Source organism: Monodon monoceros, unplaced genomic scaffold, assembly GCF_005190385.1.
Source record: "Monodon monoceros isolate NGI ecotype Baffin Bay Population unplaced genomic scaffold, NGI_Narwhal_1 Super_Scaffold_17, whole genome shotgun sequence".
Classification (NCBI taxonomy): domain Eukaryota; kingdom Metazoa; phylum Chordata; class Mammalia; order Artiodactyla; family Monodontidae; genus Monodon; species Monodon monoceros.
This window is the reverse complement of record NW_021703773.1, coordinates 22,078,282-22,098,321: the sequence shown is the minus strand read 5'-3', so window position 1 is coordinate 22,098,321 and position 20,040 is coordinate 22,078,282. Positions and strand designations below refer to the sequence as shown.

Genomic DNA, 20,040 nt, shown 5'->3' with positions numbered 1-20,040 from the left:
GAGTAAATGAGTCTCTTTCACATAACGAATGGGCGCTTTTAAATGGGCTGCTTCTGCACTTGACCCTGGGGCAGGTGAGTCTGCATGTGAGCCCTTTAAGAGCCGTTTTCAGTTTTCATGGCCCTGTGGGTCTCGTGGGTGTGAGCCAAGTTGGTCTTCAAATCCAGGTGTTTGGAGGGCTCATCTCTCAGGTGCTGGTCTTAAAAGTTGGGGTGCCTGATGTGGGGTATGAACCCTGTACGCCTTGGGGAGAAGTTCCGGGTTTGCGTTCCCTTCTGACTGTGTGCTGCCGTGCCTGGGGTGGGGTTTATGGTGAGAGTGCCTCTCAGCCTTTCCAGTCTGCTTCCGTGTGAGTTCTCTCTCGTTTGTCTGATGTGAAGGGGCCATTCCGGTTTTCAGATTTTTTTCCACAGGAAATTGTTCCATGTATAGCTGTAGATTCAGTGTGTCCCTGGGAGAAGGTGAGTTCAGGATCTTCCTACGTCACTATCTTGAACCACAACCAGGTGTTTTTTCTAATAGTACTATACAGAATTAACTTAATATTTGCTGACTATAAAAGCAAATCACTGAAAACATGCATTCATATTGTTTTATTAAATTTTTGATATAGGAGTTTATACAAGAAATAGAAACTTTCGACTGTATAAATCATCAAAAATAGGAAAGTATGTGCCTTTGGAGGTTGCTGAAGATAACAAATTTTATCCTGTACAATCGGAAAATATTTCCAAAGAAAATCAATATTTCCTCTCTGCTTTGGTCAGCAATGTCAGGTATACAGGACCAGAATTAAATCATTGTGTGTTCATGAATATTTATTAAGCAGTGAACGGCACTGTATATTACTAAAATGTGAATTGTATAAATTTTTTATATCTTGAGTAAAAGAAAGTCATTTCTTAAAATTCTACGTTAACTGTTCTTTTTTGTCCAGTAAATAATAATAGTAAAAGTTCTTTTTTAACCATTTTTCTCTTTATATCCTTTTATGATTATATTTGATATATTTTCCAGTTTTTAAAAATTCTATAAAAATGAAAAATGACTTGTATTGCATTTGGAAATGTAATTACTGTTAACATTTAATTTTCTTTTTATATATGCACATACAGAAATATAATTTACATAGCTCCTTCATTTAAAACATATTTCTTGAGATCATTATTTATATTGTTATGTCACCTGTTTTATCCACTCAACATTATGTCATGAATATTTGTCAAGTTAATAATTACCAACAGTAAATTGTAAATAAAATTGTTGATGTCTGTATAATTTTCCATTATACTGATCTACCCTATTGTCAGTTCTGTTACTGAACATTTAAATTCCCATGTTTTGGTCATTTTTAAAAAGTGTGAAAGACATCTTTCAACAAAAGTATATACCTTTATTCCCCTTCACTCTGGGCTGGCAATTTTTGTTAGTGTAGGACATGTGGTTAAAGATCAGGCTGAATTGCCTCACTGAATTACCTTGTTCTGATTCTTCTCCTTTTTGCCTTTCCTACATATAATTATGTTTAAAGAGAGATTCCATAGAGATAAATTTTAGTAAAAATACTTAAAATACACTGCCATAGGGCAAGTTGTGTCCAAATGTTGATTTGATAGCAGTTACTCAGGAGGGTGGGAAGATGTGTTGTTTTTCTCTATATATTTATGGACTATTTGAGTTTTCATAACAAATCTTAGAAGTAACATCAAAGTCTTAGTTTCCTTACCATTAAAATGGAAATAATATTAACATCTATTTAATGGAGTTGTGAGGATTAAATAAGAGCTGTATGTATGTGCTTACAACAGTGCCTGGCACATGGTCTCTGCTCAATAAATGTTAATTATTCGTCATATCTGAGATTCTAGAGGTAGCATGGTCCTAAAAATTACATGATTCTTGCTCCCCACTGTTGCTGGCACCAGAATAAGGTCACATTCTGTCATGTATGGGAAAAGCAACACAGTTGGTCTCTAATAACAGCCTGAAGTACAGGTAATCTCCTGATTACCAAATCTCATTCCTTTTGTAGTTTCAATGTTAATTTTACAGAAGTGGAGAGTTCTTCTACTGAGTAGAGTTATCTTAATTGTCATTTGTGTATCCAACTAAATATCAGGTATTTTTCTTCCTGAAATAAAGGCTAAATTCTTTATGGTTATGAATGTATTTTTGCTTTCAGTTAATTTTAATCTATTTTCCCTTTGATTTCATCCCTCTCTTTTTCTTCCTATTATCCAGACTTTGTTAACATAAATTTCAAAGGCTCTGTATGGGGAATAGTTCATTCTGCAGCTTCAGCGGTCCTAGTGTCTTCTGATTTACTCTGTAGTAGAGGAAAGCATCAGTTTCAAATGATCATCAAACTACTCTTTTTTTGTATGGGTTGGATCGGTGCTTTTGTAGGCAAATGTGGCATAAATATCCTAGAACAGTTATCTGTTGAACAAAGGATTTTATTATGAAACTATTTGAAATTGTGTCCTTTCGGTAGTCACGTCTCTTTAATTCTAATATATATTGTTACTTTTTGTTGTACATATTTTCTTCTTCAGATTCTCAGATACTTTACGAATTCTGACATGTGACATATCTCAAAATAAACAACGAGTTGAGAATTTTAACCATACCAGTACTTCAGGTAATTTTAAGAAAACAATTTCCTATGAAAATTTAAGGATGCAAAATTTATTTTGCTTATAAATCTTAAATCTTAAGTATTCATATGTACTGATCCGTCAGAACAACTGGGTTTCTATCCAAAATGGAAAAAGTATAAAAATTGATGTATTTTAAAGCTTCTTTACTAATTTTCATTTTATGGTATTTTGGGGAAAAATATGAAAATGTAGATTGTTTATATAAAAAACACAAAATGAAAAAACAAAGTTATCTTCACCACTCTGTCCACAATCAGAGATGGGTAACCACTGTTAATAACTGCCTATTTAACCCAGCAGAGCTTTTCCTATATTTCCTGTATATGGAGAGCTTCTGCATTCTTTTTTTTTTTTCTGTGGTATGTGGGCCTCTCACTGTTGTGGCCTCTCCCGTTGCGGAGCACAGGCTCCGGACTCGCAGGCTCAGCAGCCATGGCTCACGGGCCCAGCTGCTCCGTGGCATGTGGGATCTTCCCGGACCAGGGCACGAACCCGTGTCCCCTGCATCGGCAGGTGGACTCTCAACCACTGCGCCACCAGGGAAGCCCTGCATTCTTTTAATGGCCATATAATTTTTCACAAAATCTATGTGTTCTTCATTCCTATACTGAAGAAAATATAGATCTTTTTCTAAGATATATATAAACTCTCCAGTAAATATTTTTATACACATATTTTGGGCTATCATTATTTATAGTAGTGAAACTGAAAATTTAAATGTACAACAAAATGGGATTGGTTACATACTGTAAAATACACTGTAGTCATTTGATTTAAATTTATAAAGCCTATATAATATGAAAAATGCCCATTTATGACGTTAAGACTCAAAATTATATGTGAGGTATGATCACAGGTTTATTTTAAAAATATGGATAACATTTTCTTATGTTTATTTTCCTCTGGTTGTTTAACAGTTATTTCTAGGCATTCCTCTCATTTCTGCTGTAATATATTTTCTAAAATTTCTTAAATTATGTGTACTATTTTTGTAAGTGAAATCGGGCTTTATTTTAAGAAGAGTATTCTGTCTTTAAATTTAAGTAAGATTTTAAATAAATTATTTTTAATTATTCCATTAGAGTCTTAGAAAATATAATGAATGTCAGTGCTCTACAGCTAAAGAGCACTGGAGAACACACCTGTGGTAAGCTGAGTTTATTACTGGTCACCACGGTGGAGAATGCACACCATAGGAAACTGAGGGCATCTCAGTAAAAGGGTGTTAGAAAGGACTTATAGGATTCAGGCTTGAGTTAGATGCTTTTGAAGTCTCCAAGGAAGTGTGTTTGTTTTGAATTGGGTGCTGTCAGTGACAATTTTATGATTAAATATCTTGATAAATCTTATCTAGAAGGAAGGCCGACTACAGAGAGACTAAAGCTACAATTGGCAAAGAAGGAGCAGCTACTTACATTAGACAAGATAGGTGGGCGCTTGGTCATTTTTGTGGTTTGGAAAATGTTCATGTTTTGTCTGTGTTCACACATGATTACAGAGTGGTGTTCATTTATGTCTTGAATCATCATGGCCACAGAGTGAACTTATCTGACGTTGAAGTTCTGTGAAATAGTTTATGATTAATAGGAGAACACCAGGGCTGAGCTGTGAGTCCCCAGCCAGCTTGTAGCAACACCAAGGCCTCAATGATAATACTAGGACAGCTCCTGGATGCAAGGGACTGCTTTTCTCTTTATCAGAATGAAGCAAGCAACTGAAGTGATACTAAATGCTTTTTATGCAAATTAGCTAAAATTTGATTTAATTGAGAGGTCTGAATTTTACCTGCTTCCTTGTAAGAATCCATGACTGACTAAAAGACAAATTGCAGAGAAGGCCAAAAAAAAACCAAAACGAACTGGCAGGGGCAGGTTGCAAAACCCCTGGTTGTACTAAACAACTTAAAATTTAACTTCTCATGTTTTAGCCGTTATGATTTATAATTAATTTTTCTTTTTGTTGCAGTAGAAACCATTGAAGGTTTTCAGTGTTCACCTTACCCTGAAATTGATCAATTTGTTCTCTTGTTGGTGAATAAAAATGGCATTAAAGGAGGTAAAGTCTTATTCTTAATTAACTGTTATATGATACAATAATAATATCTTTAGAAACATTATTTGTGGTTCAGGAATTCGGCGCTGGAAATACTTTTTCCCAGAAGAATTATTGGTTTATGATATTTGTAAATACCGCTGGTGTGAAAACATTGGAAGAGCCCACAAGAGTAATAATATCATGTAAGTAATATTGTTTGAGTTCTGTGTGTTTAACCAGTATTATATTTTAAATGTTTATAATTTTTAAAGATGAGAATATAAAAGTGATTTTGTTATAATAGATTTAGTTGTAATTCAATTTATATTTGGCTTGTGTTTATTTTTTTTTAGGAGTTTATTTATTTTTGCTGTGTTGGGTCTTCGTTTCTGTGTGACGGCTTTCTCTAGTTGTGGCAAGCGGGGGCCACTCTTCATCGCGGTGTGCAGGCCTCTCACTATCGTGGCCTCTCGTTGTGAACCACAGGCTCCAGACGTGCAGGCTCAGTAGTTGTGGCTCATGGGCCTAGTTGCTCTGCAGCATATGGGATCCTCCCAGACCATGGCTCAAACCCGTGTTCCCTGCATTAGCAGGCAGATTCGCAACCACTGCGCCACCAGGGAAGCCCTGGTTTGTGTTTTTTAATATTTGAGTTTCTTATTACCTTGCCTCTAGCACATATCTTTATTTGTACTTTATTTGGTAAAATAATCCCTTAAACAGTAAAATTTTGAGGAAACTAAAGTAGAATTAAGCGGGGCTAGAAAGAAATGAGAGGTAGTAGCCATTGGCCCTTGACACCTATGGAGTCTAAATCAAAAGTGAGCAAATTTGGACCAGAAGGAAACTACTCTGTCAGTGTTTAAGAATTGGAGTTAAGGTTATGTTAACACGTTCAAGACAAAGAATGGTATAGAAGGGAACCAGTATTTATTGGGTGCTTGCTGTATATGCCAGGCCCTGTTTTTAGAGTTTTCTTTTAAATGCCCCTGGCAAAAGGAGAGGAAGTAAAGGAAGAAGTAAAACCATAAGAATTTTAAATCATATAAGGAAATATTTAGAATAGGGATAAAATAGAAACCCAGTAGTTATCATTTATGATGTGAGAAATTTTGCTATGTTTTAATACATAATGTCAAATCTCAGACTTTGATATATCAAGCTTTTATAGCACATGGGCCAGATGTGAGAAAATGATCATGAAGCTTTTGTTACAAAGCCGGAAAACATCTTAGATATTATTATTCAGTGCTATACTATATATGTAGATTAATTCAGTAAAGAAAAAAAAACTTTAAAAACTATATGCTCAGTGCAGAAAGCTCTAACAGAAAAACACAAAAGAAAAGACCACCCATAGTCCCAGAACCAGTAATATCTATGGTTAAGATTTTGGTGTATCTTTCTAGTCTTTTTTCTATGCATGAAAGTTTGCCAGAAAATCATTATCATACAATGATCATCTTTTAACTTCTTGAGATACTCAGGTTGCTATGTTTCTTTCTGAAGAATTACCAGGTTGTATTATGTATCCACAGAATATTCTTTCTCTTAACTGTGAGATACATCATATATGTAAAAGTGTGTATATAATGTATTGATATATGTACATTTTAAGAACTAATACTAAAATGATAACTTGCCATATCTGTCACTCACCATAAGAAACAAAATTTATCCGAACCTCAGAAGTACCTTGTGGGCCCAGCCCCAGTTTGTTTAGAGATTATAGCTATTAATCTAGATTTTGTGTTAATCTTTCCCTTGCTTCTCTTTATGGTTTTTCCATATATATTTGTATCTCCAAACAGTGTTCCATTTTACATTTTTTTGAATCTTAGGTAAATTGCATCCTTTGACTTGCTTTTTTGGTCAACATTGTATTTGTGAGGTTCATCCATACTATACTGCAGCATGTAGCTGTTGCTTATTCTTGTTTTCATCATTGTATATGATGTCATTATACAAATATAAATATACCAGGTCATCTATTGTCCTACTATGGACATTTGGCTTGCTGCTATAAACAGTGAAGCTACAAATAGTCTTGTATATATCATTTAGTGCACATATGCAAGTTTTTCAAAATATTTCTAAAACTAGAACTGCTGTGTCATAGAATATGCACATATTTAATTTTATTAGATAATAAATTATTTTTCCAAATGGTCACGCTACTTTACACTCCCACCAGCAGTGTTTTCAGATTTTGTACTGATCCATATTCTTACCAAAACTTTATTATTGTTAGATTTAAAAAATTTGTTTTGCTAATCTGGTGAGTTTAAAATGGTATTGTGGTTTTCATCTGAATTTCCCTGATTACTAACAAATTTGAGGATTGGATTGTCAAACCTCACTCATACGAATCAGAGATCTTACCCAGTGATAAGCTTTACTAGTAGCTTTAAAGATATAAGGAAGCAAAGGCACAGGTGAAGCAGATTGAGGCTTGGGACATCTGGCACCGTGACCCGGCTCCTTCCTGCACTGGATGCTTTTCTCTAACTCAGGTTGAAAGCTGAGGCAGAAGTGAGCAGTCACTGTACACAGCAGGCAGCTTTGAGGTTATGAAACATCTGTGTTTTATATTCATAGTTACATAGCATGTGTGACATGTCCAGGGAGCCATGCCTCATAAATCCAGACTCTAGGTTTGTTTACCATATGCAGAAACATCCTGCGAAGAACATTCTACATAGATAAGGACTCTCAACTTAGCAAATTGCCATTGGTCCCCAGACTTCCTCAGTTATGTTGCCCTTAGTATTGTAATAATTTTTTCACATTGCTCCAAGGACAAAAGAAATACCTAACAGTTTGTTTATTAATCAGTTTCAAGCAACTTAGTATTTGTCCTAATAATTTAGTAGCTCTTTGAAAAATAATGTTTATCAATTGAAAGAAAATATTTGTATTTCATTTTTTTAAATTGAGGTATAATTGACATTAGCTTCAGGTGTACAACATGATTGCAAAATGATCTCCACAATAAGTCTAGTTAAATAGTTAACATCCATCACCATGGATAGATGCAGTTACAATTTTGTTTTTTTTGTGATGAGAACTTAAGATTTACTCTTAACAATTTCCAAATATGTAATACAGTAGTATTAACTATAGTCACCATGTGTACATTATATCCCAATGACTGACTGATTTATACCTGGAAGTTGGACCTTTTGAACCTCCTTAAATATAATTATTAATGGGATGTGTGTCCTTTTGAGCATTGCATAAACTCTTAAACTTGGAATTAGGCTGGACACTGCCACCTGCACTGTCACGTCTCATTCCACATTTATGGTACTTTTCATCACAGCCACCACCAAAAAACCCAGCTCTACAAAGATAGGACATCACTGAAAGGAATGAAGAAAGGTGATATATTGAAGCTATGAATTACAAGCAAGTAGTTTGCGGGGTGCTTGACAGATGTGGTATCACCGTTTCCCTAGAAAGATAAATATCCTACGTCACTCTGGGGCACTTTGGTGTAGTTTGGGAACTGTAGCATTAGTCTGTTTATTAGGAAGTCTATTGGAATGTTTATGGGGCCATTAGACTGGGTTGCCAGCATTTTTCTCTTTGGTAAATGTCCCAATACCACATAGACTGTTAACAATTCTGTTTCCTTACTAGTTAAATTAAAAAAAGAATTTTTAGTGGTTATAGGATTGTTCGGGTTTTCTGTAACTTTAAGTTTGCTTGGTTTGGTTTATTCTTATCTAGTACTTTGTCTCTTCTACCAAAATTTTCAGCATTACTGGAAAAAGTTCACTATAGTACATTCTTAGTATATTTTGCATTTGTAGTTATATCTCAGTTTCTAATAACATTTATGTCTTTACCTCTTTTTGTTTAATCTTGAAAGAATTTTATTAGTCTTCACATTTTGTCCTTGTTGATTTTTCTAAATTTTTGCTCTTTATTACTTCCTGCCTTTTAATTTATTAAGGTTTATTCTGTTACTTCTGTAAGTTGTGTTTAGCCATTTTTTTGGTAAATAAGCTTTTAGGATTCTAAATTTCTTTCTAAAGATCACTTTGGCTCTGTTTCACATATTTTATTTTTTATTAATTTTGAGGGGGGGTGCCCACCACACATCTTGTGGGATCGTAGTTCCCTGACCAGGGATTGAACCTGGGCCCTCGGCAGTGACAGCGTGGAATCCTAACCACTGGACTGCCAGGGAATTCCCCTCACATATTTTAATATGTAATTTCAGTTCCATTCAGTTCTAAGCATATTCTAATTTCCATCATGGTTTTTCCTTGAGTCATTTGGTTAAGAAAAATGTTTTAGGGCTTCCCTGGTGGTGCAGTGGTTGAGAGTCTGCCTGCCGATGCAGGGGACACGGGTTCGTGACCCAGTCCCGGAGGATCCCACATGCTGCGGAGCGGCTAGGCCCGTGAGCCATGGCCGCTGAGCCTGCGCGTCCGGAGCCTGTGCTCCGCAACGAGAGAGGCCACAACAGTGAGAGGCCCGCGTACTGCAAAAAAAAAAAAAAAAACAACTTTAAATTTCTGAGTTTTAGGTAGCTTTTTGTTGCTTATTTCTAAATAATTTGCTTTGTGGTCAGAGAATGTGTTGTGTGAATGAATACTTTTAAATTTGATGATTCATGTTGTACCTAGCATAGTCAATTTTTATAATTGTTTTAAATTCTCAAATTTTTGATATCCTAAGTTTTGGGGAGTTGTTTGGTATCAATTATCAAAAGAATAGTTTTTAAAAAATCTTTATTTATGGTTGAAGATTTGTTTACCCTTGAAATGGTCAGTTTTGCTCACATATTTCGAGACTCTCTTATTTGGTGGATAGAAGTTGGGAATTGTATATTCCTCAGAGGAACTTTTGTCAGTATGTAATTTTTGCCCTGAAGTTCATTTTGTGTGATACTTTTGGCAACCATGGTTTGCCAAGTTAATGTCTATTTTCATCCTTCTACTTTTTAACTTTTCTCCATCTCTAAGTCTTAGGCATATCTCTTATAAATGGCATGTAGCTGAATTTTGTTTTCTATCAAGTCTAGATAGTAAATAATTTTTTCTTCTTTTTTTAATGTAAAGGATTTTGGTTGACCTGAAAAATGAAGTTTGGTATCAAAAATGTCATGATCCTATATGTAAAGCAGAAAACTTCAAATCTGACTGTGAGTTACTAATTTTTACATTTACCACAAAGTAAAAATTAGATATTTATATAATAGTTCTACTGTTTTTCTGATTCAGGTTTCCCATTACCTGCTGAAGTGCGTCTCCTGTTTCTTCTCAAAGAGGTAAGTGCAGTTTTTAGTTTCCTTCTCATTACTAACTAGTTCTTGGTATAATGGTAAATGAGCTAATGGTGTCCAGGTGTGTCCAGATACTGTTTAAACACCCTGTTCTGTACCTTGTTTTCACTTAGGAATATGTTGTAGTGATTGTCTTATCTCAGCACAAATCTCATAATATGAACCTCATTTTTTCCCACTGCTACATAAGACATTAATGTAGCTAGCTAGCTATTTAACCAGTTTCAGACATTTAATAAATTTCTCATTTTTTGCTTTACAAAGTATAAAAAAATACATTCTTTCTTTAAGCTATAAGAAGAATTTCTAGAAGTAGAACTGTGTCAAAGGGTATAGACTGCCAAACCAATATTTCTTTTTAAAACTTTTATTTACCCAAGTAATTCACATTCATTGTACACAAACATTAGAAAATACATAAAGCACAAAAGGAAAAAAGCATTGTCACTTATAATTTGACCATGCAGATAACTGATGTAAATGTTGTGGTCTGTATCTTCCAGAATTTGTTATCTGTGTACCCTCATGTTTTTTTAGTCATAGTATATGTACTATATTGTAGGCTTTTTTTCCTACTTAAACTATCACAGGTATTTTCCATACATATTACCAATTGCTCTCCAAAAACGACAGGAAATTAGATTTCAGTTTATGGGAGTACCTATTACCCTACACTTGCCAACATTGCTCGTTTTTGCCTTTTGATCTTTACCAACCTGGTAGGCATAAAGTGGTATTTCAGGTGTTTTAATTTACACTTATTAATGCAGTTTAACTTTCATCAGATTTACTATGTGTTTCTATTATGGACTGCCTGTAACTGCCCTCTACTTTTATATGGGGTCTTATTAATATTTTACAAGAACTTTTCATTAAGTATTCTTTTGTCATGTTATTTTCTAGACTTTTTTAGTGTTTTTTCCCCCGACTTTTTTAGTGTTTTTTTCCCCACATCAATCAGTCTTTTTGTTTATAGTGTTACGGTTAGAATGAAAGTTACCTGCTACAAGCTGAATTAGTGCTTGAGTTTACAGTCTAGATAATTGACTGGTACCTATTAAATTTGATTTTAAAAAGTCTCCTGAAAAAATTCATGCTGAAATGGTAGAAATCTCATTCTTGATCTGTAGGAGCTGGATATAAAATAGCTGATAGCCAGATTCTCTGGTGAACTAAAGAGATAACCAAAAAAAGATTTTTAAAATTGTGCGTCTAAGAAGAATATTTTATCCTTGTTCATTTTGAGTGTTATTTTGATGCATGTTTGTGGTTTCTGATTTTTTTTCCTGCTTATCCAGTAATACCTCAGAAATGCCAAGTTGAAAGTATTTTTGGTGTACAGTATTACCACTGCTTGGATTTAATTTATCTTTTTATTTAAAATAAGAAACCTATCACTTAGTTTTAACAGTTAATATTTTGTCATTTCTGCTTGTCATTTCTTGCTTCATCTGGTTTTAAAAGAAGTTCCAACCTACAAAAATGTTGCAGCAGAACAAGGAACCCTACTGTATGCCCTTCCTTTAGACTTGTTAAACATTTGGCCACACTCCCTCTACTGTACACATTACACATCATCATTTTTGATGAATCTTGTCTAGGCATTTCAGGCTGCGATAACAGAGTACCTTAGACTGAGTGACTTAAAAACAACAAATTTCTCAGTCAGTCCAAGATCAAGGTGCTGGCAGACTCAAGTCGGCTTCCTGGGTCATTGAGAGCTGTCTTCTCACTGTGTCCTTCCCTGGTAGAAGGGATCACAGAGCACTCTGTGGTCTTTTATAAGGGGGCACTAATCCCATTCATGAGGGTTCTGCCCTCATGATCTAATTACCTGCCAAAGACCTCACCTCCTAATACCATCACATTGAGCGTTAGGATTTCAACCTCATGAATTTGGGGATGGGGGTACATAAACATTCAGTTCATAACAAATCTCTTCAGAATAAGTTGCAGACATCAAAATCCTTCTTATTCTCCAGCTACATACTTAAGAGATAAAGAACATTCTTATATACCTATAGTGAAATGATTAAATTCAGGAAATTTCATGTTGATACAATATTATTTAATATACAAATCCACACGTACTTTGACAGTTGTCTCAAAACTGTTCTTCATAACTTTTTCCAATCCATGTTAATTTTTAAAATACTTTAAAGATAGAGAAATATGTTAAGATAGCAGATACATTTTAAAAACCAGTTTGCCTTCAGCTAGACTATCCACTTTTTAAAAAAATCAGTCTTACCTTTGCTGTAGCCCCATCTGTGTACACTGAAAAGAATGTACCACAGGAACTGCAGGCATTTCTAAATTTGGAGTTTCAAGAGTGTGCCACAAAGGCAGCAACAGTGAGCGCATCCCCATTGTGACTGTATTGGAGACAATATCATCCAGTGTTTTCAATTTAATATCTGTTGAACTGAATACTTTAATTCAGTAGAGATCGACTATATGGTGAAATCATACGTTCTGTCTGAATAAACAGTATTTTTCTTCCTACTCTACTCTCCCTCCCCTTTGGAACTAAAGGAAGAGGAGTTTACAACAGATGAAACAAGGGACAATGAAACCAAGAATCCTCATGAACCATCATCTAGTGCATCGTCAAAAGGTACATTTTCTGATGCTGACTGGGATAATGGCATTGATGATGCTTACATTCTGGAGGCTACAGAAGATGCTGAACTGGCAGAAGCTGCAGAGAACAGTCTTCTCAGTTATAATGGAATTGATGAAATTCCTGATGAACTAATTACAGAAGTATTACAAGAGTAGCTAATTACGGACCCTTACATAACTAGGCTGTAATCTGCTTGAAAACATTTAATAACAAACTAGTAACTTATAAAGCCTGTTGTATCAGCTAAGTTTTATTACTTTGCTTCCAAACCTTATTTATTGAAGTAAACCAGTTTTATTGAAAATTAGCTCCAGTGTGCTTAAATTCAGTATGTCTCCTTATTTGATTAACCAAAGTTATTAGTCTTTGTTCATATCAGCTTAATTTTGCATGTTTATTTTTACAGTAAAACTTTTGTATGTCTAGGGCTGATTAGGTGTCAACATTTTAAAACATTTTGAAACTCATTACTTGACATTAACCAGAAAAATTAACTATGGCCTCTAAAACTACTATACCTAGCTATTTAATTTTAATGACAAAGTAATATTAAATTCTGGTGACAAGACCTTACAACCAGCCTGAATAGACAAATTTACTTTTTAAAAATGTACCTGGGAATGTTGCTATAACAAATATTCAATTCAAATTAATAGTAATAAAGTTTGGGTTTTTTTCCCCCATCTCCTTTGTGGAAAAATGCAGTTTCAGAAGGTAACAGGCAGTAGCATGAGACTAATCTTTATATGTGCACACTTTAGTAGACTGGTCTCATTTCTGGTCAAGGAGCTTCTCTAATTGATAGTTGATATTTTGCAGATGGTTTTCAGCTCCCAAAAGGGGTCTTGCTTTGAATAGCAGAGCTGGAAGGCTGGATGAATCATACTGTTGAGGGAAAATATTCAGAATAACAAATATCAAAAACTTTTAGAACCCTATCCATTTTACGTAGCTCAATGTTATGACCAAATTAATAGAGGTTTCTCTGAATCACTTTTCCTCTCATTTTTTGGATAAAATTGGTTTTAATTCATTGCCTTAGGACAATTGATAAGTAAGGTTGCAAGGGAACTGCTCTGCAAAGCTTGAGCTAATCATCCCGGGAGATAAACTGGCTCAAAGAACTGTGGCATCTGAATTATTTAAAACACAGGGTATGACCTGGTTTGGGCAAGTCAGCTAGAGCTCTGTGGGGTCGGCTTGATCTCATGCTATTTTAAACACAGGAAACCATATGGAAGATTTACTTTTATTACTTACTGGGAAGATCAGTAAAGTGTCTTAAAAAAGTTGCCAATCCAAACTGTCCTTAATGATTAAAGACAAAATTAAATACAAACCCAATGTAAAATAGAAAACAAAGCTCAACTCATGATTTTGAAATAATTAACAAAGCCAAATATCACGGTGCAATTTGTATCTAAGGGTGAGTGACTAAAATCACCCGACAGCTGTATCATACTTATGATAGTTTGTTGCTTATGTTTTCAAGGTGATTTTCTTGGACGTGAAATTAAGCAGAAAAGCTGTCAGACTAGACTACCACCCAATAATAATGGAGTTTTTTCTAGAATATCACTTACCATATTACTAGGCAATTCAGTTTAACAAGTATTTGAGAGCCTAATGTGTTCAAGCTACCATGGGGCACCTCCTCTCAGGGAGGGTGGGCAAGGGGAAGAACTAACATTTGGTGCTAGATTCTTAGTTTAGAAGAGGTAAGACATATACCCCAGTATCTACACTCTGAAAGCATAACGCACAGCTGCTACAATGGAAGTCCAGAACGCCTGAAGGCTTGCATAGAACAAGATGTTAGTAAGATGTATTCCAAACACTAAGTCTCAGTTCTCATCCAAGTTATAATGTTCAAATTCAACCAATGTCATTGTTAATTTCTTCTACTAACCAAAATCCCAACTCCAAATAAGCTTTAGACCAGTTGGGTACTGTCAAAAAAAATTAAAAACATTCTATTTCCAGATCTCTAATATCCTGAATATAAACAAATCTTTATTCTCCTGAGCCTAACTTTTAGATCAGTATCAAAACTCTGAAGTTGAATTTGGAAGTGAAAAATAAGATGTATGTATACATTATATTTGTATATCATAATTTTATATAATATACAAATTTTTCCTATAATTTAAATATTTCTATTAATCTGAGTTGGTTATCATAACAGTAGCAAAGTCTGCAGCAAAAATCAGAACCAACTACAAAGTTTACTTAAACTGAACCAAGCAAGAAACAGGAAATACGAACAGACCAATTACTAGTTACCGAAATTGAATCAGTAATTTAAATTTACCCCCAACAACCAAAGTCCAGGACCAGATGGCTTCACAGGTGAATTTTACCAAACATTTAGAGATGAGTTAATACCTATCCTTCTGAAACTATCTGCAGAGGAAGGAATACTTCCGAACTCATTCTGTGAGGCCACCATCACCCTGATAACAAAACCAAAGATATCTCAAAAAAGTACACGCCAGTATCACTGATGAACACAGACGCAAAAATCCTCAATAAAATCTAGCAAACCAAATCCAACAATACATTATTCAAAGAATCACACACCATGATCAAGTGGGGCTCATTTCAGGGATATAAGGATTTTTCAGTATCTACAAATTAATGTGATATACCTCACTAACAAACTTAAGAATAAAAATAATATCATCTCAGTAGATGCAAAAGAGCTTTTGATAAAATTCAACATCTATTTATGATAAAAACTCTCCAGAAAGTGGACAGAGGGAACTTGCCTCAACATAAGAGGCCATATATGACAAACCCAAATCTAACGCCATACTCAATGGTGAAAAGCTGAAAGCATTCCCTCTAAGATCAAGAACAAGACAAGGATGCCCACTCTTGCCACTTCTGTTCAGAAGTCCTAGTTACAGCAATCAGAGAAGAAAAAAGAAAAGGAATCCAAACTGGAACAGAAGTAAAACTGTCACTGTTTGCAAATGACATACTATACATAGAAAATCCTAAAGATGCTACCAGGAAACTACTAGAGCTCATCAATGAATTTGGTAAAGTTGTAGGATACAAAATTAATATACAGAAATCTGTTGCATTTCTATACACTATGAAATATAAAGAGAAATTAAGGAAAAAATCCCATTTATCATCACATCAAGAAGAATAAAATACCTAGGAATAAACTTACCTAAGGAGACAAAAGACCTGTACTCTGAAAACTAAGACACTGATAAAAGAAACTGAAGAGGACACAGATGGAAAGATATACCCGGTTCTATACCGGATACTATAAAACTCTTTATTAGTGTAGTATTTATAGAGGAAAACGTAGGCAGAACACTCTGACATAAATTGCAGTGACATCTTTTTGAATCCACCTCCTAGAGTAATGAAAATTTAAAAAATAAATGGGATGTAATTAAACTGAAAACATTTTGCACAACAAAGGAAATCATGAACAAAACGAAAAGACAGCCCACAGAATGGGAGAAAATATTTGCAAACAAAGCAACCAACAAGGTATTAATTTCCAAAATATACAAACAGCTCATGCAGCTCAATATCAAAAAAACAACCCAATCAAAAAATGGGCAGAAGATCTAAATAGACATTTCTCCAAAGAAGACATACAGATATGGTCAAAAAGTACATGCAAAGATACTCAACATTGCTAATTATAGAAATGCAAATTAAAACTACAATGAGGTGTCCCCTCACACCAGTCAGAATGCATCATCAAATAGTCTACAAACAACAAATGCTGGAGAGAGTGTGGACAAAAGGGAACCTTCCTACATGGTTGGTGGGAATGTAAATTGGTACAGCCACTATGGAGAACAGTACGGAGGTTCCTTCAAAAACTAAAAATAGAACTACCAAGTTATCCAGCAATTTCACTCCTGGGCATGTATCTGAAGAAAACCATAGGGCTTCCCTGGTGGCACAGTGGTTAAGAATCGCCTGCCAATGCAGGGGATACAGGTTCAAGCCCTGGGATCCCACATGCTGCAGAGCAACTAAGCCCGTGCGCCACAACTACTGAGCCTGCGCTCTACAGCCCATGAGCCACAACTACTGAAGCCCGCACGCCTAGAGCCCGTGCTCCGCAACAAGAGAAGCCACAGCAATGAGAAACCCGCCCACCGCAACTAGAGAAAGCCCGCGTGCAGCAGTGAAGACCCAGTGCAGCCAAAAATTAATTTTTAAAAAACACCATAATTTGAAAAGATACCCCAGTGTTCACTGCAGCACTGTTTACAGTAGCCAAGACATGGAAGCAACCTAAGTGTCCATCCACAGAGGAATGGATAAAGATGTGGTATATATACAAAGGAATATTACTCAGCCATAAAAAAGAATGAAATAATGCCATTTGCAGCAACGTGGATGGACCCAGAGATTATCATACTAAGTGAAGTCAGACAGAGAAAGACAAATGTCATATAAATATAACACATGTGGAATCTAGAAAAGTTATACAAATGAACTTATTAACAAAACAGACTCACAGACTTCAAAAACAAACTTACGGTTACGAAAGAGGAAAGATGCAGTGGGAAGGGATAAATTAGGAGTTTGGGATTAACATATATATACTACTATATATAAAATAAACAACAAGGACCTACTATATAGCACAGGGAACTATATTCAATATTTTGTAATAACATAATAGAAAAGAATATGAAAAAGATTCTTATATACATATATGTATATAACTGAATCACTTTGCTGTACACCTGAATCATTGTAAATCAACTATACTTCAATAAAAAAAATTTACATTTTCCCTACTACATGCCTTTTTAATATTTCTCAACTTGTAAAATTACACCTACCATTTATAATGGGATAATGCCTAGTTTTTCAGATACAAAAGCTACTAAAGTATGGGGTGAACAAAGAACAAGAGGTTGGTCTTTATAACATGTATGAGTGGTCTTACGTTGACGACAATTACAGTAATAAAGCATAGCTGTTCACTTGAGATTTGTACACAGAGGATACACTTAAAGAAATTCAGTTCTCTGAAGCTTAAGTATAACATCTTAGTAAAATCAATGTTTCTGGATTTTTCTTTACTCCTCTGGCCTTAATTAATTAGCTAAAGAAGTGGTGATAACAAATTTTCACCAATTTATAGTGATGCTTTTTGGGTAGACACCAACACCAACGCTGCCTCTCCATAGCTCTTGTACTATAGCATGCAAATGCCCTGTATCTTCTGAAGCATAGTGAAAAGTGAAAACTGAAGTTACCGTTTCCTTTACATTTGGTTCTTCCTCTTGAATATCTGAATAATCTTGATGAAGCTGTTTTAAATTAGACAAGAAATACGCTGCATTCCTAAGGGAAGCTTTTCTCTCCTTAAGTTCATCATACTTTATTTGTAGTTGTTTCAGCTCTGGTTCTAACCTAAAACAAAAAAAAATTTTTCCCGAAAATAAATGACATAAAGTGTAACAACAGCCTAATAAGGTAGATGAGATGGAGTATGTCAGGGTGCTGAGTGAAGCTTTTTAAGCAGGGAAGGTGGCCTAGGTGGTCCAAGGTATCTTTGGCTCTGAAATTACAAACGTGAATAACTCTGGACTCAACACACAAAGACTCTGAGACATGATGCACAACGAGTGCTCAGCATTGAAGCCCACAGACGAGTATGCCTGTTATGTCCTAAAATTCATCGAGTCATTTTTAAAGTCTTGGGAACTACTGAATTAAAACATATACTTGGGTAAAGATTTTAGCGCCCCAGGCGGAAGTAGACAGGCATTGCAGTTTAACAGTAAAAGTATGGACAAAAAGCCTTCCCTCTGCCCCTTCCTCTTGCTGAAATTTTGTCCATTTCCAAGGTCTAATAAAACCAGTGGAAAAACTCTCTCAGTGCCTGGATGAAATGTGTGACCTTGGGCAACCTGCTTTCTCTCTCTCAGTAGATTATTCGTTTCTTAACCTATAAAATAAAAAGGTATAACTTGGATTTTATATAAGGTATAACTTGGATATTTATAAAAGGATGGGGAGAGGCTACCATCTTTTATTCTCACAAATGAAGATATAAAAAAAAATATGCTCTGATATCATTTTACAAAAGAAAAGTCCTCATAACAGTTCCGTACACTGAACAAGTGCTGCATTCTGGAAAACTCACTGTGCCATCTGGGTCGTGGGCAGGAGTGCTCGATTTGGAGCCAGTTGGCAGACACCAGACCGTGGCTCCCTCACTTCCTAGGCGGGTGGCTGAGGGTCAGTTACTGCCTTGTGCCTTAGGTCTTTCACATGTAAAGTTACAATAATGACATACATTTTTCTCTTTCTGCACCTTTTCAAAATACTATACTTCTCAACTTTTAAAATTCTATCTAGAAAAGGAACAGTAGATCTCAAAGACAGATGAGTCTTCTGTAGTTGTCTTATATGGCCAAATAACCTACCTCACAGGGTTACAGCGATGAGTTAGTATGTAAAGCATTTAAAGGACAGTGCCCAACACACACAGCTAACACCTTAAAAAGCTTCCTCTCATTATCTTTCTTATTTTGGCCTGGGCCAATGAAAGCTTTAGCATGGGCCAGCAGCACCTGTCCATACACTAGATTTGGAAACCAAAGGCCTAGACAACCAATTTTTCCCACTTCTAAACTTCTGTGGCCATCTCATCTTTAAAACTTATTACTTAATTATAGGTTGTCTTTTCTGATAAGACCACTTTTTCAAGCTATTTTAAACTCCTTAAGAGCAGAGAGCATATCTGATATGCTTATTCTTCTACTGCTTTACTACCAACCCTCCAGCTCACACAGCAGCCCTGTCTGTATGGAAGACCACCAAAAAATACTAGTTGGTTGACCAGCTGATGGATTGTGCTCCAGTCTTCCTAACCAGACCATGGAGACAGACCTGGTGGAAACTGTCCTGGCCCATCACTTGGGAATAGACTCACATGAGTGCCATGCCAAGCTATACCTTTCAACAAGATTGACAAAAACTGTTAACACTTAATACAAAACTTACTGTATCCCAGTCTCCGTGAGGCACTTTCTGTATATTTATTCATTTAAACCTCACAACACCCTGTGAGGTATAGTTATCATTGTGCTTATCTACAAATGAGGGAACTGAGGCATTGAGAGGTTAAGTAACCTGCCCAAGGTTGCACAGCCAGTAAGTGGCAGAGCCTAGATTCAAAGCCAGGCAGTCTGGTTCTAGATAGAGTCCGTGCATGCACTAACTCTCTAATTCGGCTGCCTCTCGGGCCAGAACTGAGAGCTCTCATGGGGGGACGGGCCACTGCTGAATTCCCCTCCGCTCACAGCTTCTCCACTTGGCAGCAAAGCCTGCCTTCACTGAGCTTCCAAGCTCAGAGAAGCCTGGGGTTTAAACGCAGCACAGCAGCAAGTTTTACAACAAAGCCTCGCATGGCATATCGT

The 20,040-nt window shown here is 35.6% G+C and overlaps 2 protein-coding genes across 8 annotated transcripts in view; one reads left to right on the top strand and one right to left on the bottom strand.

Annotated features, from left to right (window-relative positions):
* Nucleotides 1–12,920, top strand: part of PRIMPOL (primase and DNA directed polymerase) — a 39,966-nt gene extending 27,046 nt beyond the window's left edge. For 5 of the 7 annotated variants that reach the window (XM_029226483.1, XM_029226481.1, XM_029226480.1 and 2 more), the window contains 8 exons: nucleotides 614–776; nucleotides 2,556–2,641; nucleotides 4,015–4,089; nucleotides 4,629–4,715; nucleotides 4,789–4,897; nucleotides 9,767–9,849; nucleotides 9,929–9,975; nucleotides 12,526–12,788. In XM_029226483.1, the coding sequence (XP_029082316.1) occupies nucleotides 614–776; nucleotides 2,556–2,641; nucleotides 4,015–4,089; nucleotides 4,629–4,715; nucleotides 4,789–4,897; nucleotides 9,767–9,849; nucleotides 9,929–9,975; nucleotides 12,526–12,771 (896 nt within the window). In that variant the 3' untranslated portion in view covers nucleotides 12,772–12,788. Of the gene's footprint in view, nucleotides 1–613; nucleotides 777–2,555; nucleotides 2,642–4,014; nucleotides 4,090–4,625; nucleotides 4,716–4,788; nucleotides 4,898–9,766; nucleotides 9,850–9,928; nucleotides 9,976–12,525 lie in introns of all 7 variants that reach the window. The other 2 variants (XM_029226478.1, XM_029226479.1) reach the window with 2 other exon arrangements.
* Nucleotides 12,921–13,119: 199 nt separating this feature from the next.
* CENPU (centromere protein U) overlaps nucleotides 13,120–20,040 on the bottom strand; it is a 29,572-nt gene continuing 22,651 nt past the window's right edge. Inside the window, exons 12-13 of the mRNA XM_029226484.1 lie at nucleotides 17,869–18,025; nucleotides 13,120–13,501 (exon numbers count right to left, since the gene is read on the bottom strand). Of these exons, the coding sequence (XP_029082317.1) occupies nucleotides 13,388–13,501; nucleotides 17,869–18,025 (271 nt within the window). The 3' untranslated portion in view covers nucleotides 13,120–13,387. The remainder of the gene's footprint in view (nucleotides 13,502–17,868; nucleotides 18,026–20,040) is intronic.